The sequence below is a fragment of the Scyliorhinus torazame genome, chromosome 25 (assembly GCF_047496885.1).
Source record: "Scyliorhinus torazame isolate Kashiwa2021f chromosome 25, sScyTor2.1, whole genome shotgun sequence".
NCBI classification, from domain to species: domain Eukaryota; kingdom Metazoa; phylum Chordata; class Chondrichthyes; order Carcharhiniformes; family Scyliorhinidae; genus Scyliorhinus; species Scyliorhinus torazame.
In genome coordinates this window covers 21627048-21647475 of record NC_092731.1, presented here as the reverse complement: position 1 = coordinate 21647475, position 20428 = coordinate 21627048, and the positions used below count along the sequence as shown (strand labels likewise).

At 44.0% G+C, this 20428-nt stretch overlaps 1 protein-coding gene across 2 annotated transcripts; it reads left to right on the top strand.

Annotated features, from left to right (window-relative positions):
* Nucleotides 1–1037: 1037 nt before the first annotated feature.
* Nucleotides 1038–20153, top strand: LOC140402398 (heterogeneous nuclear ribonucleoprotein L-like). 2 transcript variants are annotated; one of them, XM_072490150.1, is made up of 13 exons: nucleotides 1038–1186; nucleotides 5609–5739; nucleotides 8283–8520; nucleotides 8969–9056; nucleotides 9658–9752; nucleotides 10050–10122; nucleotides 15395–15454; nucleotides 16042–16325; nucleotides 16539–16660; nucleotides 18221–18422; nucleotides 18860–18917; nucleotides 19627–19722; nucleotides 19814–20153. In XM_072490150.1, exons 1-13 carry the CDS (start codon nucleotides 1067–1069, stop codon nucleotides 19870–19872), a joined length of 1626 nt encoding a protein of 541 aa, XP_072346251.1. In that variant the 5' UTR covers nucleotides 1038–1066; the 3' UTR covers nucleotides 19873–20153. The 2 variants fall into 2 exon arrangements, with proteins under 2 accessions (XP_072346251.1, XP_072346252.1); XM_072490151.1 differs by lacking the exon at nucleotides 15395–15454.
* The last annotated feature ends 275 nt before the right edge of the window (nucleotides 20154–20428 follow it).

Sequence of the window (20428 nt, the reverse complement as noted above, 5' to 3'; positions counted from 1 at the left end):
GCTCATCTTATGAAGAAAAGTTGATGTTTGTGCCTAAACCCAGCGGAGTTTAGAAGATTTAGAGGTGATCTTATTGAAACATAAGCTTCTGAGGGGACTTGGTAGGATGGATATTGTGGGGGAGACTAGAACTAGGGGTCACAGTTTAAGAATTACGTGTCCCCCTTTTAAGCTGGGGGTGGGGAGAATCTTTTTCTCTGCGTGTTGTTAGTCTGTGGTGTTCTCTTCCCCATAGAGCAGCGGATGCTGGGTCCACGTATTCCTTTCTGATTTAAAAATAAATAAATTGAAGTACCCAATTCATTTATTTCCCGATTAAGGGCCAGTCCACCTACCCTGCACATCTTTGGGTTGTTGGGGTGAGACTCTCGCAGACATGGGGAGCACGGTAGCACTGTGGCTTCACAGCTCCAGGGTCCCAGGTTCGATTCCCTGCTGGATCATTGTCTGTGTGGAGTCTGTACGTTCTCCCCGTGTCTGCGTGGGTTTCCTCCGGGTGCTCCGGTTTCCTCCCAAAGTCCAAAGATGTGCAAATTAGGTGGATTGGCCGTGCTAAATTTCCCTTAGTGTCCAAAAAGGCTAGATGGGGTTATTGGGTTACGGGGATAGGGTGGATTGGACACGGGGCTGTGAGGCAGCAGTGCTAACCGTCACCTATCTCTACCATCTATCTCCTTGAAATCATTCATTGCGATCACAACCACCATCTTATTGAATGGTGGTGCAGGCTCAAGAGGGCTGAACGACCTCCTGCGTCCCTCAAGGCCCCAGCACCCAAGGGGCCACGTGGGGAACAGGTGGGGCGCAGAGAGTCCCTTTGTCCCCTTGTGTGACGGGCCGCCCACCAATCGGCGCGCGGGGCGGAGGCGCGCGCCTTCCTTTGCGGCAGCCAAGACCCAATCGGATGGCGGAGGGAGGCGGGATCGCGGTCAGCGACGTCCAATCGCAGCGTCGCCCTTTGTTCCCGAGCGCAAATCGGGTGTGACAGCCGGGGCGGAGCCTACTTCGCAATTCACCAATGAGAAGCCGGAGGGGGCGGGGCCCGGTCGTCGGCGCGCGCCTATTTATGGCGGGCGCCATGTTGTCTCCTTGCAGCGGTGGCGGTGAAGACAAGATGGCGAACAGGCAGCAGGCGTACGACGGGCGTGCGGCGAAGCGCCAGCGAACCGAAAACGACGGCAACCGAGTAAGCGGAGCCGGAAGCCGGGTACCGACCTCGAGGATGCGGAGGGGTCGAGAAAAAAAAAAATGAGTCGGGTTTTTTTTTGGGGGGGGGGGTGGATGGGAGAGATTCCTTTCAGTAACACGGGTTCTGGTCGATTCCGCCATTTTGGGGCGCGGGCCTCGGGTGATAGGCCGGCGGCCGCGATCTTCGGATCCGTGTGGGGGTTTATTTTTGAGGCGCCGATCGGAGCCTGCGGCCTAGTCCCAACCGCCATTGTTTCTCCTCGAAGAGGCGGCGGCGGCGGCTCCGAGGGTGGGGTGGGACCTTTCACGGACGCCTCCGGGCCGGCGAGGTGGCTCTTGGATTGCGGGGACCGTCTGCGGGCAGCGCGAGCCGCCGCCGGTAGTGACCACGCAATCTGCTGACTTCTGATGGCGGGCTGGAAATGTGGGCCCGGCCGCTCCCTTGGCCCTTCCCTTTGAAGGCTCCGCCATTGTGCGCGCCAGGCAGCCGCATGGGGCCTCTCGACATTTCGGCAGCCCAGCCCTGGTGCTGTACTGTGGGTGAGTGTAATTTTGCTCGACCACACCCCACACCAAAGATTAGACCGCCTGTGCCCTCTCCGGATTCTCCCTCGCTAAATTTATGGGACCAGCGATGCTATGTGTGGCCCGACCGCGAATCGGGCCGACGTGGGGTGTTTTTTTTTTCGAAGGGTGGGCTGAATGGCCTCATTCTCATAGAATTTACAGCGCAGAAGGAGGCCATTCTGCCCATCGAGTCTGCACCGGCTCTTGGAAAGAGCACCCTACCCAAGGTCAACACCTCCATCCTATCCCCATAACACAGTAACCCCACCCGACACTAAGGGCAAATTTGGACACTTAAAGGCAACTTAGCATGGCCAAAACCCCTAACCCGCACATCTTTGGACTGGGGGAGGAAACCAGAGCACCCGGAGGAAACCTACAGACAGCGACCCAAGCCGGGAATCGAACCTGAGACCCTGGAGCTGTGAAGCAATTGTGCTATCCACAATGCTACCGCACTGCCCATTCTGCACTGTAGGATCATCGCAGACTCTGGGCTGAATGGCCTCTTTCCGCATGTAGAATCGCCGCAGACTCAGTGGGCTGAATGGCCTCCTTCTGCAGTGTAGCGTCAGTGCAGACTTGGTGGGCTGAATGGCATCCTTCTGCAGTGTAGGGCCAGCGCTCTCTCGGTGGGCTGAACGGCCTCCTGCAGTGTAGAGTAAGCCCCGACTCGGTGGGCTGAATGGCCTCCACTGTAGGGAATACCATGGACAGGTTTGGCTCCTCTTCCCTGCTTTTGTGTTCAGCCCCTCTATTTTTGAAGCCCTGGATCCTTTTGTTTTTCCCGATTAAGGGTCAATTTGGCATGATAGCATGGCCATTTACCCAGCACATCTTTTGGGTTGTGGGGGCGAATCACATACAAACATGGCGAGAACGTGCAAACTTCACACGGACGGTGACCCGCAGCTGGGACTGAACCCGTGAGGCAGCAGTGCTAACCATTGCTCTCGATGTGTCTTGACATCCGTCAAACATCTATGCACGTGAAGCTCTGCAGGCCCTTGCGTTCCTGCACATTCTTAATAATAATATAATTGCTTACTGTCACAAGTAGGCATCACTGAAATTACTGTGAAAAGCCCCTATCTTTTGAACGATTGTTAATTCTAAAGTCAAAACAGAGATGCGCTTTACGTTGCAGCCATGCCAGAAGGAAGCCGTTCCGCCTTTTGAGTCTGCACTGACCCTCTGAAAGAGCACCATACTTTGGCCCCCACCCTATTCTGTAACCCCACCTGATCTTTTGGAGACGAAAGGGCAATTTGGCATGGTCGATCCATCTAACCCTGGACTGGGAGGAAACTGGAGCACAAGGAGGAAATCCACAGCCACCCAAGGCCAGGTTGAACCCGGGTCCCTTGTGTTAACCACTGTGCCACCCCTTAAGTTTAGCGTTTTCCATTTTGAAAAATTTGCAAAGAGATGTTGGTCGTGGAAGAGAACTTCCGAAGATGACAAACTTCTGTGCTAACCACTGTGCCACCCTAAAGATCTGAACTCCGTATTTACTGGGTTAGTTGTATCATTGCTTGTATCTAAATTTCTGAATTATTTTCCTATACTCATTCGACGCAATGGGTGGACATTTAAGAATGACTGATTTTTTTGCATGGTATCTGACCGGTTTTGAGATTATAATAATCTTTTATTGTCACAAGCATGAAGTTACTGTGAAAAGCCCCTTTCCCTTTGTCCCATCTCTCCCTGCCTTTCCAGATACTTCTCTGACTTGTGGCCAATGAGGTCTTGGGAGGGGGGTTCCACTACTCAGTGGGTTTCCTGATGTCTGCCTGACAGGACACTGAGACCTGCCCACAGGTGTCCCATATCCATGGTGTTGCTTAAGTGCAACCTGTTGCCATATAATAAGGTAATGGTAGGAACTCTAGGTGACCGAAAGTCTGGCACAATCTGGGCTTCTAACGATAGGCCAGTGCATTTCAATGGGGTGCGATGATCTGCTGGGTCTCAGTAGAGTGCGCTGATCTTTGATAGGCGATTGATGGGACAGGCACAGACATGTTCTGGCAGCTAGTCCGTTGGTTGAGTATTTGACTTTGGTCATGCCTGAATTCCAACAGCCTGCCTGAGGTTTGACTGCAGTATGATTTTAAAATGCTACGTTACTACACCACTCCATCTAATACCTTTTGTGTTGCCAGAACTTCTGGTGAGCAATGTGTATTATCTACAAGCTGCATTGCAGCAGCTCTTTCAAAAGCACCTTCAAAACATGTGACAGCAAGCACATGGGATCAACGTCAGTTATGAGTCACCATCCAAGCCACACGCTATTCTTTTTTAAATAAATTTATAGAGTTTTTTTTCAATTAAGGGGAAAAAATTTAGCGGGACCAGTCCACCTACCCTGCACATCTTTTGGGTTGTGGGGGTGAAACCCATGCAAACACTGGGAGAATGCAAGCTCCACGCAGACAGTGACCCAGAGCCGGGATCAAACCTGGGACCTCGCGCCATGAGGCAACAGTCTAACCCACTGCGCTACCGTGCTCCCCTGCCACACTATTCTGACTTCGAAATGGATTGCTGTTGCTTCACTGGAAATCCATCTGTAAGAGCAGTGTGTGGGTGTATCTATACCACATGGACCGAAGTGGCCCACCCCACCCAGCAGATAATTGCACAACCAAACAATTCTACTTTGGTATTGAGACTGCAGCACTGTTTGTTTGGAATGTGTTGAGGGGCAGGTGGGCTCTCTTGCCTTTAATTTGTAAGATCCCAACCACCTAAAATCAGAAAATATCCCATGGCTAATTGCTAAACAAACATCAGAGCCCCAGCCAACAGTGCTGAACTCATTAAAAATGCCCATTAAAGTTGCACACATGCTTCCGTGATGCTCATGTTTTTATTTGGGATGTTTCATCATATCAAAAATGCTGGATATGCTCGTTATTGTTTTGGGGCGTGAAGCCAATAAGCTGAACAACCCCTACCTTGCTGCTTGGTTTCTGGCTCTTATACTGTGAATCATTTTTCTCACTGAATCCAATCTATTAACTAACACTTTCTTTCCAGCATTTAGTACCGAAGAATATTTTCTTACAAGACCTACTTCCTGCTTAGCTCTTCTTGATGATAAAATGGTCACTGCTAATTTGCATAACTTTCTCGGGCGAGCAGACTTGTCGCTTCAATATTTTCTGATGTCTTGGAAATTTTGCAGGAGGAACTTGAGTTGCTGACCTCTTAGTCTTTACATCTTCCCCAGCCAAACTGTATATTTATGTTGGCTTTGGATCACTGCTGGTTCCAGCTGTTGAATAGTTAACATTTGTCTACTTGGAAAGCTTGTAATTAGATTTCTTAAACCAGAACCACCATATCTTTTCACTAGTTTCACTTCCTCCTTGAATGTTAAACCAGTTGTGCACCTGACTTGTATGTTCCATGAAAAATTGGCAATTGTGACCAACTACCTCAAGCTTCTGCCACCTCTGCCTCTTAGAATTACACCCCATGCTCATCCCACTTCCTCACTGTTCTCTCCCAAACACCCAAGGGCGTCAGTCATACTGGGTATTATTATGAATTGGAAGAATAATCACAGCAAAGCTATATCTGGGAATCAAAGAAATTAATGGCAAAAGCTCATTTCTATTTTGAATATGTTTATAGAGTACCCAATTTTTTCCCCAATTAGCGGCAATTTAGCGTGGCCAATCCACCCACCCTGCACATTTGTGGGACACGGGAAAATGCAAAGACAGTGACCCAGGGCCGGGATCAGCTTGCCTCTTGCCGAATAAGTTTTGAATGTAGGTTTGCATTCCTGCTGACGATGAGGAAAATACATTACATAAATGGCACATTTTCTTTGCAGCAGCAGGATGGCAGCTATCTTGAAGATCCTCACAAACCATCCCCATCCCCTGTGGTACATGTCAGAGGACTGTCAGATGGAGCGATGGAGGCAGACCTTGTTGAGGCACTGCAGGAGTTTGGTGCCATCAGGTAAGCTAATTTGAGTTGAGACACAGTGGCAGTTAGCCTGATGAGATCAGCTGCAAACCTTCTTGACGGGTATTGCTTTTGGGCTTATTGAAAATGGATTCTCAGCAAGTTCTATGAAAAGGGATAGCAAGAGGCTCCTTTGACATCAATGAAACAGCAGAATTGATTTAGCTTAAGGAATTGGGAGACAATTTAATTGCCCTTCTTGACGGTAGCTGGTTTTAACCAATCCTTGACAGTTTGTCCTCATTGTACTAATGACTAATCTATTTTCCTGCGTAGCCTTCCTGGTGTACATCTGTTCCCTCAAGTAGAATTGACTTTTTCCGTTCTGATGTGGATTTGGGTAATTGCTCCAAAGCATAGCTGGATGTGGCTAGTTTCATATGTCAGATAACAATTCATTTTAAAAAGTCAAATAGCGCATTACTTAGTCCGGTTAAAGGGTGATCTTTTTGTATCCATGTGTAGATTGTAGGGGGTCATTGATGATGGCAGTATTTATTGTCCATCCTTAGTGATGGTGAATTGCTGCCTCACACCGCAGTGGTCTGGGTGAAGGAACTCCTGTAGTACTGTTGGGAGAATTCCATATTTTTGACCAACTGATAATGAAAGAACAGAGATGCATTTCCAAGATGGTTTGTAATTTTGAGGGGTGCATGCAGTTGTGATCTCATCCTCGATATTGCGATTGTGGGAGGTGCTGCTGAAGCCTGGGTGTTTGCTGCAGTTCTTGTAGCTAGAGTATTATGTTCAATTCCAGGTTTAGAAAGGTTGAGAGGGTGTTGTGGAGAGTGCAGGAAAGAGTCACACGGGTGAGGAACTTCAGTTATGAAGAGAGATCGGCGGATCCATTTCCCTTGGGAGAAAAGGAAGACTGAAAGGAAACTTGATTAGGTATTCAAAATCATATAAAGGATCTCTACAAAATAAGGAGAATGTGTCAGGAACAAGAGTACAGATTTTAAAGTAATTAGTAAAAAAAAAAGCAATAGCGATGAGGAAAATACTTCACGCAGCGAGTGGTCAGGGTCTGGAAGGTCCTGCTGTGTGTGTGGTGGAGACTGGTACAATTGAAGCATTCGGAAAGGGAATTAGTGTTAACTGAAAGAAAATGTGCAGGAGACTGGAACTAAACAAGTTGCTCATCTGGAGAGTCAGTGTGTACATGATGGCCTCCTGTGTAATGGTGTCTGCACTGCAGACATGGTGCATTGATGGTATAGGGCAGGAATGAATGTTTTAGTTTGTGGATATGCCAATCAAGCTGGCCACTTTCTGTTTGTTGGGCTTGCAGCCATTAAGGCAACTTAGTGTCCCAACACACTCCTGACTTGTACATGATGGAATGGCTTTGGGAAGTTGGTAGATAGGTCACTTGCCAAACCTCCAATTGTTATTTTAGCCACAGTAGTTGTGACTGGTCTAATTAAGGTTTTTTTTTTGTCAGTAGTAACTTCAGGCTGTTTGAGATTTGGCAGTTGATGACACTTGCCAGCTGTAAGCAAACAAAAGTAGAAATGATCGACATGTTTGTTAACTTTCCCTACAGGGAAAGTATCTCTTGCTGGTCTGTTTCAGGTACGCATAAGTAAATTGTGAGCTGTGACTCGTATTGAATTTCGGTAGTACACCCAGATTCTTTAAAAACTAAGAATACAAAAATCACATGGAAGTATGTGACTGGACAGAAATTGCTTATTGCACATCACCAATCTTGGTGACGTGTTTAACTAAATATTTGGAGCATTGCTTATCAGCCAACATGTTCTTCAATTTTCTTTACTGGCTTAAGTTGTTTCCTGTTTCTTCGACAGCATTTGTGGCATTCAGGAAGATAGATGGATACATAATTGACCTTTTTGAGGAATGCTATGTAAGCTAGGAACTGATGTTGCATGTCTAATGTTCAAATTTGTTGATCTGGAGTGGCATATTTTGCTTAAGCAGCTCTTTGTCCTAGATCTTTTGGCCATCTGCAATGGGGATGTGCAAACATTTTTCTCTCTCTTTTTAAATTTGGAGTACCCAATTATTTTTTCCAATTAAGGGGCAATTTAGCGTAGCCAATCCACCTAACCAACACGTCTTTGGGTTGTGGGGGTGAGATCCACAGACACTGGGAGAATGTACAAGCTCCACACAGACGGTGACCCAGGGCCAGGAACAAACCTGGGTCCTCCGTGCCGTGAGGCAGCAGTGTTAGCCAATGTGCCACCCCAAGTGGGATGTGCAGAAAACAAATTCTGAGCATTTTGCTGATTTTGGAAAATGTCTACAGTCACTCAGTTGGTTCCTGCTCTGTATTGTAGTTTCTGAAGCTGCATTACTTTTGTACTTTTTCTTTAAAGACTATGCTGGTGTAAACTTTGGTTCTGCTGCCATCTTGGGCTTGCATAGATCACAGGCTTAATGCTGAGATAAGAGGTTAAGCTATTTGAGAACACTGAACTCTGGCAATGCAAAGTGCTCATTGATTTAAAAATGCAAATACCACAAATTTATTCACACCTAAAAAGCTGACATGTTTGGATTTTCAGCTATGTAGTGATGATGCCCAAGAAGAGACAGGCATTAGTGGAGTTCGAGGATCTGAATGGGGCATGTGCTTGTGTCAACTTTGCAGTTGAAAGCCAGATCTATGTGGGTGCTCAACCTGCTTTTGTGAACTACTCCACTAGTCAGAAAATTTCCCGACCTGGTGATTCTGATGATTCCAGAAATGTGAACAACATACTGCTCTTCACAGTGATGAACCCAATCTATCCAATTACAACGGTGAGTTATTTAACTCTCTTACAGCATTCTGTGGTGTGTACAATACAGAGCAAGGTGAAGTGCAGATTCTAAACAAGTGAAATCTTCCTGAAGATGACTGTTTTGGGGCCTTGTGTACACATGTACATAATGTATGATTTAGCAGCTGGAGTAGACCATTCAGCCCCTCGGCCTGCTCTGTCATTTGGTATGGTCATCGCTGATGTGATTTTAGTCTCTACTTTGGTCTACCCTTTACAACTGTAGATTCTTGATTGGGAAGAGAGTCAAACTAACTTGGGCTGAAAAATATTCAGTGACCCAGTCTCCACATAGTGTGTATTTTAGTCTAATCTGATCAATGTCTTCATCGTTGGAGGTATATAATAAAGGAAACTGGTAGTGGGGGCGAGCAAAGTTGTGAATGTGTAATAGTAACTCATTGTGACAGATTTTTTTTATTTTTCAGGATGTTTTGTACACCATTTGCAACCCATGCGGACCTGTGCAAAGGATTGTAATATTTAGGAAGAATGGAGTCCAGGCGATGGTGGAATATCCTTTTCAGTGCTAACATTGAGCATGAGATGTTCCATTCTGCTTTTTAACAAATTGTTAATGGGCTCTTCGGCATTGGCTGTGCTGCCTGTGTTTGTATTTGATTGCAGTCAAAACTGGGAGAGGGGATTTTGTTGGACCTAAAGTGTTTTCTCTCCCCGGCCGCCACCACACGTTTTGACCCACTCACTGTCTTGTGTAGAACAAGGTGCTTGCTAACTTGGCAACTCTGACTCCCATATCTCCCCCTCAACTCCCTTCCCTATTCCTCTGACTGCATTTGTGCATCCTCTTTAATCCACTACTGGAAAGGTCAGCTTTTTCACCAAGCTTTTGGGTCACTCCTTTTGGCTCTGAAGCACTTGGGATCTTTTGCAAAGCGTGTTTGACTGAAACTGCTGTTGATGGAACTCCATTTCTTTCCACAGTACAACCATTCTTAGTTGAGTAGAAAAGGGAGGGTTAACTTGACTGTAGCAGCTATAGTGTTTTGGTGGCTGCATTGGTAGAATACCAGTGATTGGTAGGCAACTGTTGTACTTTTTAATCTTGTATATTGTACTTTTTACTCTTGTATATTTGCCTTAACGCTGGGCACATTTGACTCTGTACAAAGTGCACAGAGAGCAAAAGCATCTCTCAATGGAGCAGACATTTATTCTGGATGTTGTACTTTGAAGATTGAGTATGCAAAAGTAAGTTGCTTGCCAAGTCCCATGTGCTGACTAACGGGGAGTGATAAAGAAGATGATGGTTGAAATGTTGAGGCTGAAATTCACCTAATGGGCTAAAAATATATTTTCTGAAGTCTTCAGGGATTGTCAAGAGCAATGTGGCTACATCTAAATGTGTACGCAGGCTCCAAATTGACTTGATACTTAGCTTGGGTTATGTCGCATATGGGAGACTAGGGTTTGGCCTGGTAACTGGAAGGTACAAGTTCACTCTATCTGTTTATTGATCAAACATAACTTGAATTCCACTTTCTCTAGCCTACTCGTTTGAATGTCTTCAAAAATGATCAAGACACTTGGGACTATACGAATCCTACTTTGGGAGGACAAGGTAACATTTTGTATAAGTATATGCATATTCAGTGTAATGCAAAATTAATTTAAATGTGTTGAAATTATACACATTCCCCTTGTTTGCAACTTACACTCCTCTAATCCCACACCATATTTTACAGTTATAACTTTGGTGCTGTCAGTTAATGAAATTTAGAAAAGCTTCCAGCAACATTGGAATACCGCACCATTTGGATACTTAACTGGTTTGCCTTATGGTGATGGGCACTTGCTTTATCCCCTCAGTGATTTGATGGCTGAGACTTAGCTCAATGGGCAAATGCTCTGGCAAGACTTGAGTGCATTGTTGACTAATTTAATAGTGCATTGGGCTACTGGCAAATTTTAACGTGAGTGGGGTAGTTTTGCATTGCACAATGTTTTTGTTTTTAATCTGATTATGTTTCAGCTCATTTAAATATCAAGTCCTATTTTTGGCTGGGGAGGCATGGCAGAACTTGAGTTAGACAGGGCGTCTGGATACAGACCTACTTAACAATGAGAGCTCAAATTTGAACCAATGCTGTGAATTCCAGTTTCTTCACTCGTCAATTGCACTGTCTCTTAAGTACTTGGTCTACTTCAATTCATTCATCATGGCAAGATTATTCACAGCAACAGAAGCAAAATATTGCGAATGCTGGAAATACTTCAGTCTGGCAGTATTTATAGAGAGAGAATGTTTCGGGTTTCTCTCCCCACAGATACTGTCAGACCTGCCGAGTATTTTCTGTTTTTAACTCTGGATGATTCACCACTTTGCTTTTATCCCCAGCAGCTCCATTCATTGAGTCCAGGATGGTGTGACTGTTTTTCCTATGGTCATTACCAGTGGCATAATACAGCTCCCTTTCTCCAAAATTAAACTGTTGGAGCTGGAAGTGATTTCCAGATATGTTGCGGCATCCAAAATTCTGGTTGGAAGGCCATTGGCGATCTTTAGATTTAGCGTTGGGTAACAGCAGCATGGTACTCCTAGTTTCTGAAACTTTGATTTTTGAAGAACTGAGGTTTTCCACTTGCACCTCTTTCTTCCCCCCCCCCCCCCCCCCCCCCCCCCAATATACTTCAATGGATGTTTTTTACTTTTCACAGTGGAGCTGATCCAGCTGTCCTTTTCCACAACGGGGTGATCACATCCGGATAATTATTTGACCCGGTCTTGGGTTTCTTTGTATAAACTCTTTCTCTACCACTTGTCATTGCTGCATCTCGTTATTCAATTATTATGGGGGCATTGCTTCCCTTTTCTCCAAATGTCTTGGTCTGTCGAGAACTCTGAATTTGCCTCCTCACTAAGTTTACTCGTGTCCCATGACATTTAGCTTAAATCCTAGATTTTTGTCTTCCATGCTTTTTTTTAAGCCCCTCTAAAGAATCTCTACAATTCAACTCGAGGCCTTCGCATCTCTGTCAATCTCAGTTGCATAATTGATGCACACACTTGTTTCCTGAGCAATTTTTGTTTTAGAAAGGGAAACTATTTTGACAATTTTCCAATGCTACAGCTGGTTCCAGGACTTGAGTCAAGAGAGTTGTATGGGTTAAGATCTCTTGTATCGTTGCAAGTTCATGTGTGGGCTGGTGCTGGTTTAAAATTTCACCTTTTTAAATGTCAAAAGAAATTAGTTGGAACCAGTGGCCTGAATGACGAAATAAAGGCCGGATGCTAAATGAAATGAAAATCGCTTATTGTCACAAGTAGGCTTCAAATGAAGTTACTGTGAAAAGCCCCTAGTCGCCACATTCCGGCGCCTGTTCGGGGAAGCTGGTACGGGAATTGAACAGTGTTGCTGGCCTGCCTTGGTCTGCTTTAAAAGCCAGCGATTTAGCCCAGTGTGCTAAACCAGCCCCAAATCTTCCAATATCCCCTGGCATAAGTAACCTTATGGTTTTTGGACTAAAATAGCTCATGATGCACGATTCTAGTCTCAGGTTAGTAAGGAATGAACAATAATTGGTAACTTGATGAGTATCTCTGATGTCTGAGGGACAAGGCATAGCATGTAGCTGCTGAACAGTTTTGCCCATATGTAGTGCTGATTTACAGGTCTTGCTATGATTCCATTTTAATCTGCATAATTGGGAAAGGATGATTCCTGGTAGAATAGTAAATGTGCACATGAAGTAACATTCATTCCATTAAAGCTTTGACCTCCAGCCCATTTACTACAAAGCTCCCCTTTTTATCTGATTTGCAGAAGACGTTTTCAAATGAAATCCAGATTAAGAGACAGTGCAGCTTTTTAATCTAGTGCTTTGCTCCAACCTTCAGCTCTCTGCATTGTGTAGAACTGCATGGTCCGTATGTTCTGAACTGGTGCCTTGTTTCACCTCACAGGATATGAAGCAGCCAGCAGTGTTTTTCTGTGCGAGCACTTCAATTTTTTTATGATGAAATGCAGCTTTAGGTATAACGTGCTTACTGAGTGAGGAGCCTGTTGCTAAAATGTTTCTGACTGAAAGCTGACTTTCATTGCTCTGTGAATGAACTCATCTCAAAGTAGAATGTTGCTGGAAGCTTTTTCATCTTTTGCACACCCCATAACAAGGTTTGACTTTCCTGGTGATCCCTTTCTGTATTCCACTTGGTGTACTGGGGCTGTATGTAGTGATTGCAACCAATGTAATAACTGACTTTTATTTTCTGTGGACTGTGCACCCATTAGTGTAGACCGTGAACCACCTTGCAAAATGGAAATAAAATCTGAATTTAGATGTTGGCACTGACATTTCTCCTATAAAAGTAAAACTCTGCTGGCTGCCGATAATTGCAAACTTGGTTAGTACTACTGTATATACTCAACTAAAATGCAAACACATTCTCTGCAGCCAGATATAGTCAACACCGCTTCTAGTAATCTTTTGTCCTTAGTGGCCTTTTTCTCAGGTGTGTTTTCTGTAGAGTACTGAACGTCGTTTTGTAAAAGCCTTCCATTAACTTATCAGAATGTCTGGAAACCTTCACCTGTACTCTCCACAAGGATAAAAATGACTTTAAAAAAAAAAAAAAAAAAAAACATTTTAACGATCTGGCATTTGTACACGTTTGAGCAAAATTATTTTTTTTCAGTGTCTGACTAAGCTTCAATGCTGGGTTGTAAATGGAGTAAGACCATTTATACTCTGCTACTCTCAGTAATTACTGGGAGGTGATTTTTGGGGTGAGGTTTTCAAATTTGTTTACCAAGTATGTAACTTGGTGTCTAACTATATCTTGACTTTTTCTTTGTAGTTTTATTTTTATTTCTAAAGTTGAATTGTTTTAATGTCTGGTTTTTGGATCTACCCTGATCCTCTGTTGCTGACCATAATGCCAGTTGCAGAGTACATTTTAATGGCTACTCGCCCAGTGTACTACCTGATATGCATGTTGAAATCACCATTAAATGAAGCTGGGAGATGTGCTGATAGTTTGCATCATGGCAAGGTGGCTTTAACACCAATGCAGCAGCATCGTATAATCACAGTAGCCACACGCATGGGTATAAGCAGTTAAAATGAGTATGTTTCCAATCAGTGCCGTAAATGGAATTCTTAATTGTGTTGAATAAAGTGGAAAGTCAAACCTGAGGTTTTGGCAGCCCAAATGCTGACTGTAAATTGTGACGACATGTAGTTTTAATGAGCCTTGTATACTTAATTGGATTCCTTCACTTAATGCACAGTTGAATTATGTTCCGTTTGTTTTGAGGGCTAATCCTGAAATGCACTATTCACTTATATTGAGCACATTGCTATTTTATAATGCCATTGAGGTGTACATGTGTGACCATTGGAGAAACCAAATATGCATAGTTTAAAATTAACAGGAACTTCTAGGAAGTTTGCAAAAAGCTTTTATGTAAACATGGGGAACATGAGCTGATTTATTTAATAAAACAAATATTCAACTGTGACTATCTGTGCATGATCAAAATAAAACAAACTGTGATTGCGAAGTGCTGTGAACTGTGCTAGTAAGTCAGTTAATTTTAAACTCTGCTCTCATTATATAATCAAACCATTTGCTGGGTAAGGGCGCACACAGTGCAGCAGTAATAGGCAAATCTTTCTGGAGAAGCCAGCAGAATTCTTTCATTGAACAAGAACAATACATCGAGTGTCATACATTGGCCCAAGATTACCCTGCAGCCACAACGATACGACATGCCATGATTTACATACTGTGAGGCAAACCATCATTTTCCTAGACTTCTGAAGTGAAGGTAATGAAGGCAGACTGAGGCATATTCGCAAGAGATGTAACTGTTTCATTTTCAAGATTTCTTCAGATACAAGTCAAAAACACTGCCTCATGTGAACTGATACAGCATTGTCTCAGGGGTTTTCCCTCACTGCTTAGAGGAGTTTTCGTCATAAGACAAGTGCATTCATACAGCGCTCTTGAAGTACATGCCGAGTTCCTTCCACCAGTCAACCCAACCTGCCGAAACACCAGTTTTCTACATTCCTACATTTCAGAGAACATTCAGACATCTGCCATAAACAACTGATACTCGGCAACATGCAACTTCAACAGGAGGGATAAGAGACACATTGTGTGAGGCACATCAGTACAGCCATTTTGCTGCATAAATGATACATTACCAGTGGTACACTACTTCATTTTGGACACCCATGTGGGAGATGTACACAGATCCTTCCCAAGTAAGCCTTGCTACCACAAAGCCCAAGACCAACACATCCAACACTACTTTCAGGAGAACGACATGGAGGAACACTGGGTTTTCATTATTCACAACTTTTTACTGAACCATTTGACACCTGTGAAGAATCTTTTACCTGAACTGTGAACGTGAAATTGTTGCTAGATGCAATTGTTAGAAGCTAGTACTACCTTTTGTATAAAATCTCTATTCATTGCTGTAAAACGTGTAATGCAGGGTTGAAGCATATGTTTGGGGCGCCATCTTTCAAAACTGCAATAAGTTGCTGTTGAAGCATTGGGTGGTAAGAAAAAAAAATGCAGACATTTTGTGCACATGGACGTTATTCTCTAACTCTGGCTGTAAGTAGACCTTTTTATGCTTGAACCTTTGTGGTAATAGATCTGTTAAGACTACACTGTATAAATACCAAAGTCTTAAATATGTATCTCTGTATTGTGGAAAATATTGTAATTAATGTACTGACTGATTTTCCTCTTCAATATTTGCTTTTGTGTTGTAATTTATTTTGGGTAATTTGTTTTGGGTGCCATTGACAGCTTGCGAATTGCATTTAACACACTACTTTTGCCCCTCCCCCTCGCATTCTCATTTTTGTAGGAGATCCTAACAAGCGACAGCGCCAGCCAGCCTTGCTTGGAGATCATCCATCTGAGTACGGTGAGAATTGGAGCTGGTGGGGGTGGGGTGGTGTAGTACCTGGCTGACAACTTTTTTTCTCCCTCCCCCCGCCCCCCCCCTGAAAAGGACTTTATGAAAAAGTACTTTTTAAAAAAAAAAAAGTACTAAAAAGCACCTTTTTACGGTGTGTTGGGCACTTCTTGTTACTGGTTTACCATGTTACTTGCTACCCATCACTGTTGTAGACTTGCCTAGTGAATGTGATCCTGCCCTTCGGGTACAATGCCTTTTTCCATTGTCGTTAGATAGCCACTAAAAGGTGTAAGTTGACTGGCAATTAGTTTTGATTTTGGCATCTCCATTTTGTTGTTGTGACCAGGAATTCTAATGTGGTATGGAATGATTCAGCACAGCCAATTCCCTCAATAACTGAAGGATTGCCACTGACCTGCTGGCACCGTTCTTGTCAGCTGAATAGTAGGATAGCTACCATACTGCATGATAAGAATGCCCTCCGAGTTCACGCAAACCTGCTCTTCCATTGTAGCTTATTGGGATATTGTGTGGGGCGCGGAGTTGTCTTTGATCGAGCATGCCTTCTAAATCTACTTTCGTTGCCTCCTAAGGAGCCCCACAAGGAGGATACAGTCACTATCCAGATGATGATTATGGTCCACCCGCCCACTATGAGCGTCGACGGATGGGCGGCCCACCCCCAGTGGGGGGTCCTCACAGAGGACCACCCAGTCAGCGCTATGGGCCTCAGTATGGACCACCACCTCCACCGCCACCACCAGAATATGGTCCTCAAGCAGAAAGTCCAGTGCTGATGGTTTATGGGTTGGATCCTTCAAGGATGAATTGTGATCGGGTGTTCAACATCTTCTGCTTGTATGGAAATGTGGAAAAGGTATTTATTTGGACGAGGAAGGGGTTCTAAGTGGTTCCTTGGATTTTCAGATCAGGCTGTGTAATGGATAAACTATTTTTCTTTTTGAAAAGTGATAATTACCTGACTGGGTGAAAGTACACCAATGCAACTTTTACCGTGGCAAAAACAAACAACGGTGACTGACCAGATTGTTGTGAAGTTATCCAATCTTTCCGTACCTTATTTTTATAGGTTAAATTCATGAAGAGCAAGCCAGGAGCTGCCATGGTAGAAATGGGAGATGGATTTGCTGTGGATCGTGCCATCAGTCACTTGAATAATACATACATGTTTGACCAAAAATTAAATGTTTGGTAGGTGCCAACTTTTTTGAAATTGTGCATTGGAGTAGGAGTTGAGGAAATTTGCAAGATTAAGATAACTGGCATTGAACCCATGCTCTGCCTGCCAAGGCCCTTTGGGGTTTTGTAGAAGTTGAGCCTGGCATTAATCTTTGAAATACATCCATGGCTAAGTCTGTTGCATAATTACAATGTACAAATTGGAACTGCCACTGGTTAGGAGTGGTCCTAGTTCGATCCATTTTTTGTTCTGTTATAAAGGGCCGGTCATCTTAAATTGGTTTTGCATATAATGCATTAGAAGTAATACAAGACCATGAGACATAGCAGCACAATAAGGCTGGTCCATTGAGTTTGCTTCTCCATTCAATCATGACTTATGTTTCTCATCACATTCCCCTGCCTTCTCCCCATAACTCCTGATTCCCTTATTAATCAAGAACCTGTCTTAAGACATGGCCTACACCGTCTTCTGCGGCAAGGAGTTCCACAGATTCACCACCCTTTGGCTGAAGAAATATCTCCTCATCTAAAGGATCGTCCCTTCGGTCTGAGGCTGCACCCTCCGGTTCTAGTTTTCCGTGGCAACATCTCTCCACGTTCACTCCTATCTCGATCTGTGTTCCTGTATTCTGTAACCCCACCCCTCAAATCCTTCAGTCCTCAACCACTTCTCAGGGGATCATTCTTATGAATCTCCTTTTGGATTCCCACCAGCACATTCTTCCTTGGGTACGGGGCCCAAAGCTGCTCACAATATTCCAAACGGTGTCGGTACAGCCTCGGCTGTACATCCCTGCACTTGTATTCTAGCTCTCCCGACATTGCATTTGCCTTCCTAACTGCCAACTGAACCTGCATGTTAACCTTGAGAGAATCCTGAACTAGGGCTCCCAGGTCCCTTTTTGTGCTTCTGATTTCTGAAGCATTTCCCCATTTAGAAAACAGTCTATGCCTCTATTCTTCCTACCAAAGTGCACAATCTCTCACGCTTTTTCCACATTGTAATCCATCTGCCACTTCTTTGCCCACTCCCCTAGCTTGTCCAAGTCCTTCTGCAGACTCTACTTCCTCAACACAACCTGTCCATCTACATAGAAACGGGATAGCTAAGCACCAAACCATGCGCTGACCAATGGTGAATCCCTGTGTCTGCGACGGACATCTTGTCAGCTCTAGGGAAAATCATTGTCTTCAGTGTGGAGGGCCTGGAGTGAGAGTGTCTCTTCCACATTGGCTGGGTGGATTGATTGAAATGTAGATATTTAAGATCTTTTTATGGCTTTCATTCTAATTCCCAGCAAAGTCTCTCTGGAGTTTGCTAAAATCCATTCACTGTGTATAATATTTGTAACCAGGGCATGGAAATACCGCATCTGTTAATTTTTACTTTTTGCCTATTGGGCCAAGTACAGAATTGCTGATGACCTGAATGGCAAGTCATCAATGATGGTAAAACATTACAACTGTTGTGTGTGGGAGGGGAGATTTTTGACGGAAGTAATTGTGTAGAGCATGAGGACTTTGAGTTTGGAATGTTTGTGCTTACTGGTATGTTTTTTTTAAATCAAGTGTGTCCAAACAACAGGCCATTATGGCTGGTCAGTCATATGAGCTTGAAGATGGCTCTTGCAGTTTTAAGGATTTCTCTGGCTCCAGAAACAATCGCTTCACCACCCCAGAACAAGCCAGTAAGAATCGAATCCAGCACCCAAGCAATGTTCTACATTACTTCAATGCGCCTCCGGAGGTGACAGAGGAAGCCTTCTGTGAGGTACTATGTTTTTCAGTAAGGGTTTATGGGGTTGCTTACCTTTGCTACTAGCTCATCTCTGTTCTAAGCACTAACATCATTACGTAGGGACACAAGACGACCCGACTGCTGTTTCGAACATGTGACATTGAATAAAAGATTTGACATTTGGTAGTTTTGCCGTAATAGTGAAATCGAAGTTGGCAGTAGGACTATAATTAAACTTTACCTTAAATTTCTGCTGCTCATTGATATCCGTGCTACTGAACTGTAGGGGTTCTCGGTAGTGACTGGCAAAGGTCCAGATGTAACTATATAACATACCTGACTGCAATCCCTCCCATCAGAATGCAAGAGCTCATTCCAGTTTAAAGTTGTGTGGTTGCTCCATTTGGATTGGACAGTAAAAGGAGTATGACTTCAGAACAAGGATTCTTATAGCTTTCTTTTTCTTTCAGGTCTGTGATGAGTTGGGTTTGAAGCGGCCATCTGCCTTCAAGTTATTCTCTGGAAAGAGTAAGTTCCTGATATTTCTGCTTGGAGACCAGTGAGTTTCCCCTCAATTGTAGCTGGCTCTGATTAGCAGTTGGTTATTTAAGAGAGAACATTACTGCCATGAATCTACTGAGCAACCTGCTTTCTCCTATTTCATTGGGTGTTGGGATTCTTTTTCCAATCTGCCCACTTGGGTAATTCAGCACAAACAAGCAAATCAATTTAATGTCCGTCATGCTTTTGTCAACTGAAATCCTGTCATTTTATTAACTCCGTGAAATCATCTGTGGGTCAGTTTATTCCTGTCCTGATCTTGACCATCTTTTAAAAATAAATGTATAAATTGAGTACCCAATGTTTTTTTTCAGTTGTTTAGTGTGGCCAATTCACCTAGCCTGCACATCTTTTTGGGTTGTGGGGGTGAGACCCACGTAGACACGGAGAATGTGCAAACTCCACACGGACAGTGGGCTGGGATTGAACCTGGGTCCATGGTGCCGTGAGGCAGGAGTGCTAACCACACCGCCGCCCTGGCCATCTGTTTTTTAATGTATTTTTCTCTTGGCTAAGGAACGACTTCACTGTTGGCTAAACAATCCATAGATCTTCGATCTTTTGGCTATCCTTTTGTCTCCTGCTCTTGTTGTCACAGCTAGTCCCAGACACAGCCTCTTGGGCATTTTCATATTTTGGCATGTAGGATTTGAATCAAATTTATTTGTTGTTGTAGGTGAGAGAAGTTCCTCCGGCTTGATTGAATGGGACTCCAAGAACGATGCCATGGAATCGCTGTCCCTGCTGAATCACTATCAGATGAAAAATCCAAGTATGTCTTGCTAATAATATAGACCAGTGGGGAGCGGGCGGCAATGAGACTAGTTTTGCAGTGCCTATGATTATCTCTCTTTTCTTCGCAGGTGGCCCTTACCCATACACTCTGAAACTCTGCTTTTCCACAGTGCAACATGCAGCATAAAGCTCAAACACCAGACAAAATGGACTGCTAACCATTCTCCATTATTGTGACTGTTGTATTTTGGTATTTTGTGCAAAGTTGATGACCTGCAGTAATTTTTCATTCGTGCAAAAAAAGGCATGAGCCTCAGTTTTGACACTTATTCCAGTTTTTTTTATTTCGGTAGATTTCAGTTTGTAATCTGTATTGTAGAAGTGAAATGCCCCTTCGTTTTTATTAGCTGTGATTTAAACAATCCAGCAAAATTCAATAAATGATATAAACAGTTTAACTTGACACAACTGTTCCGTTTTGATTTATAAAAAAAAAAAGAGTACCCAATTAGCGTGGGGCAATTTAGCGTGGCCGATTTCACCTACCCTGCACATCTTTTTGGGTTGTGGGGGTGAAACCCACGCAGACGTGGGATGAATGTGCAAACTCCACATGGTCGGGGCCAGGAGCAAACCTGGGACCTCGGTGGTGTGAGGCAGCAGTGCTTGCCATTGTGCTGCCCTCTGACTTTTGACTTTCAGGTGGATCTAAAAATGACCACCAGCTTATGTCCTTCACTGGT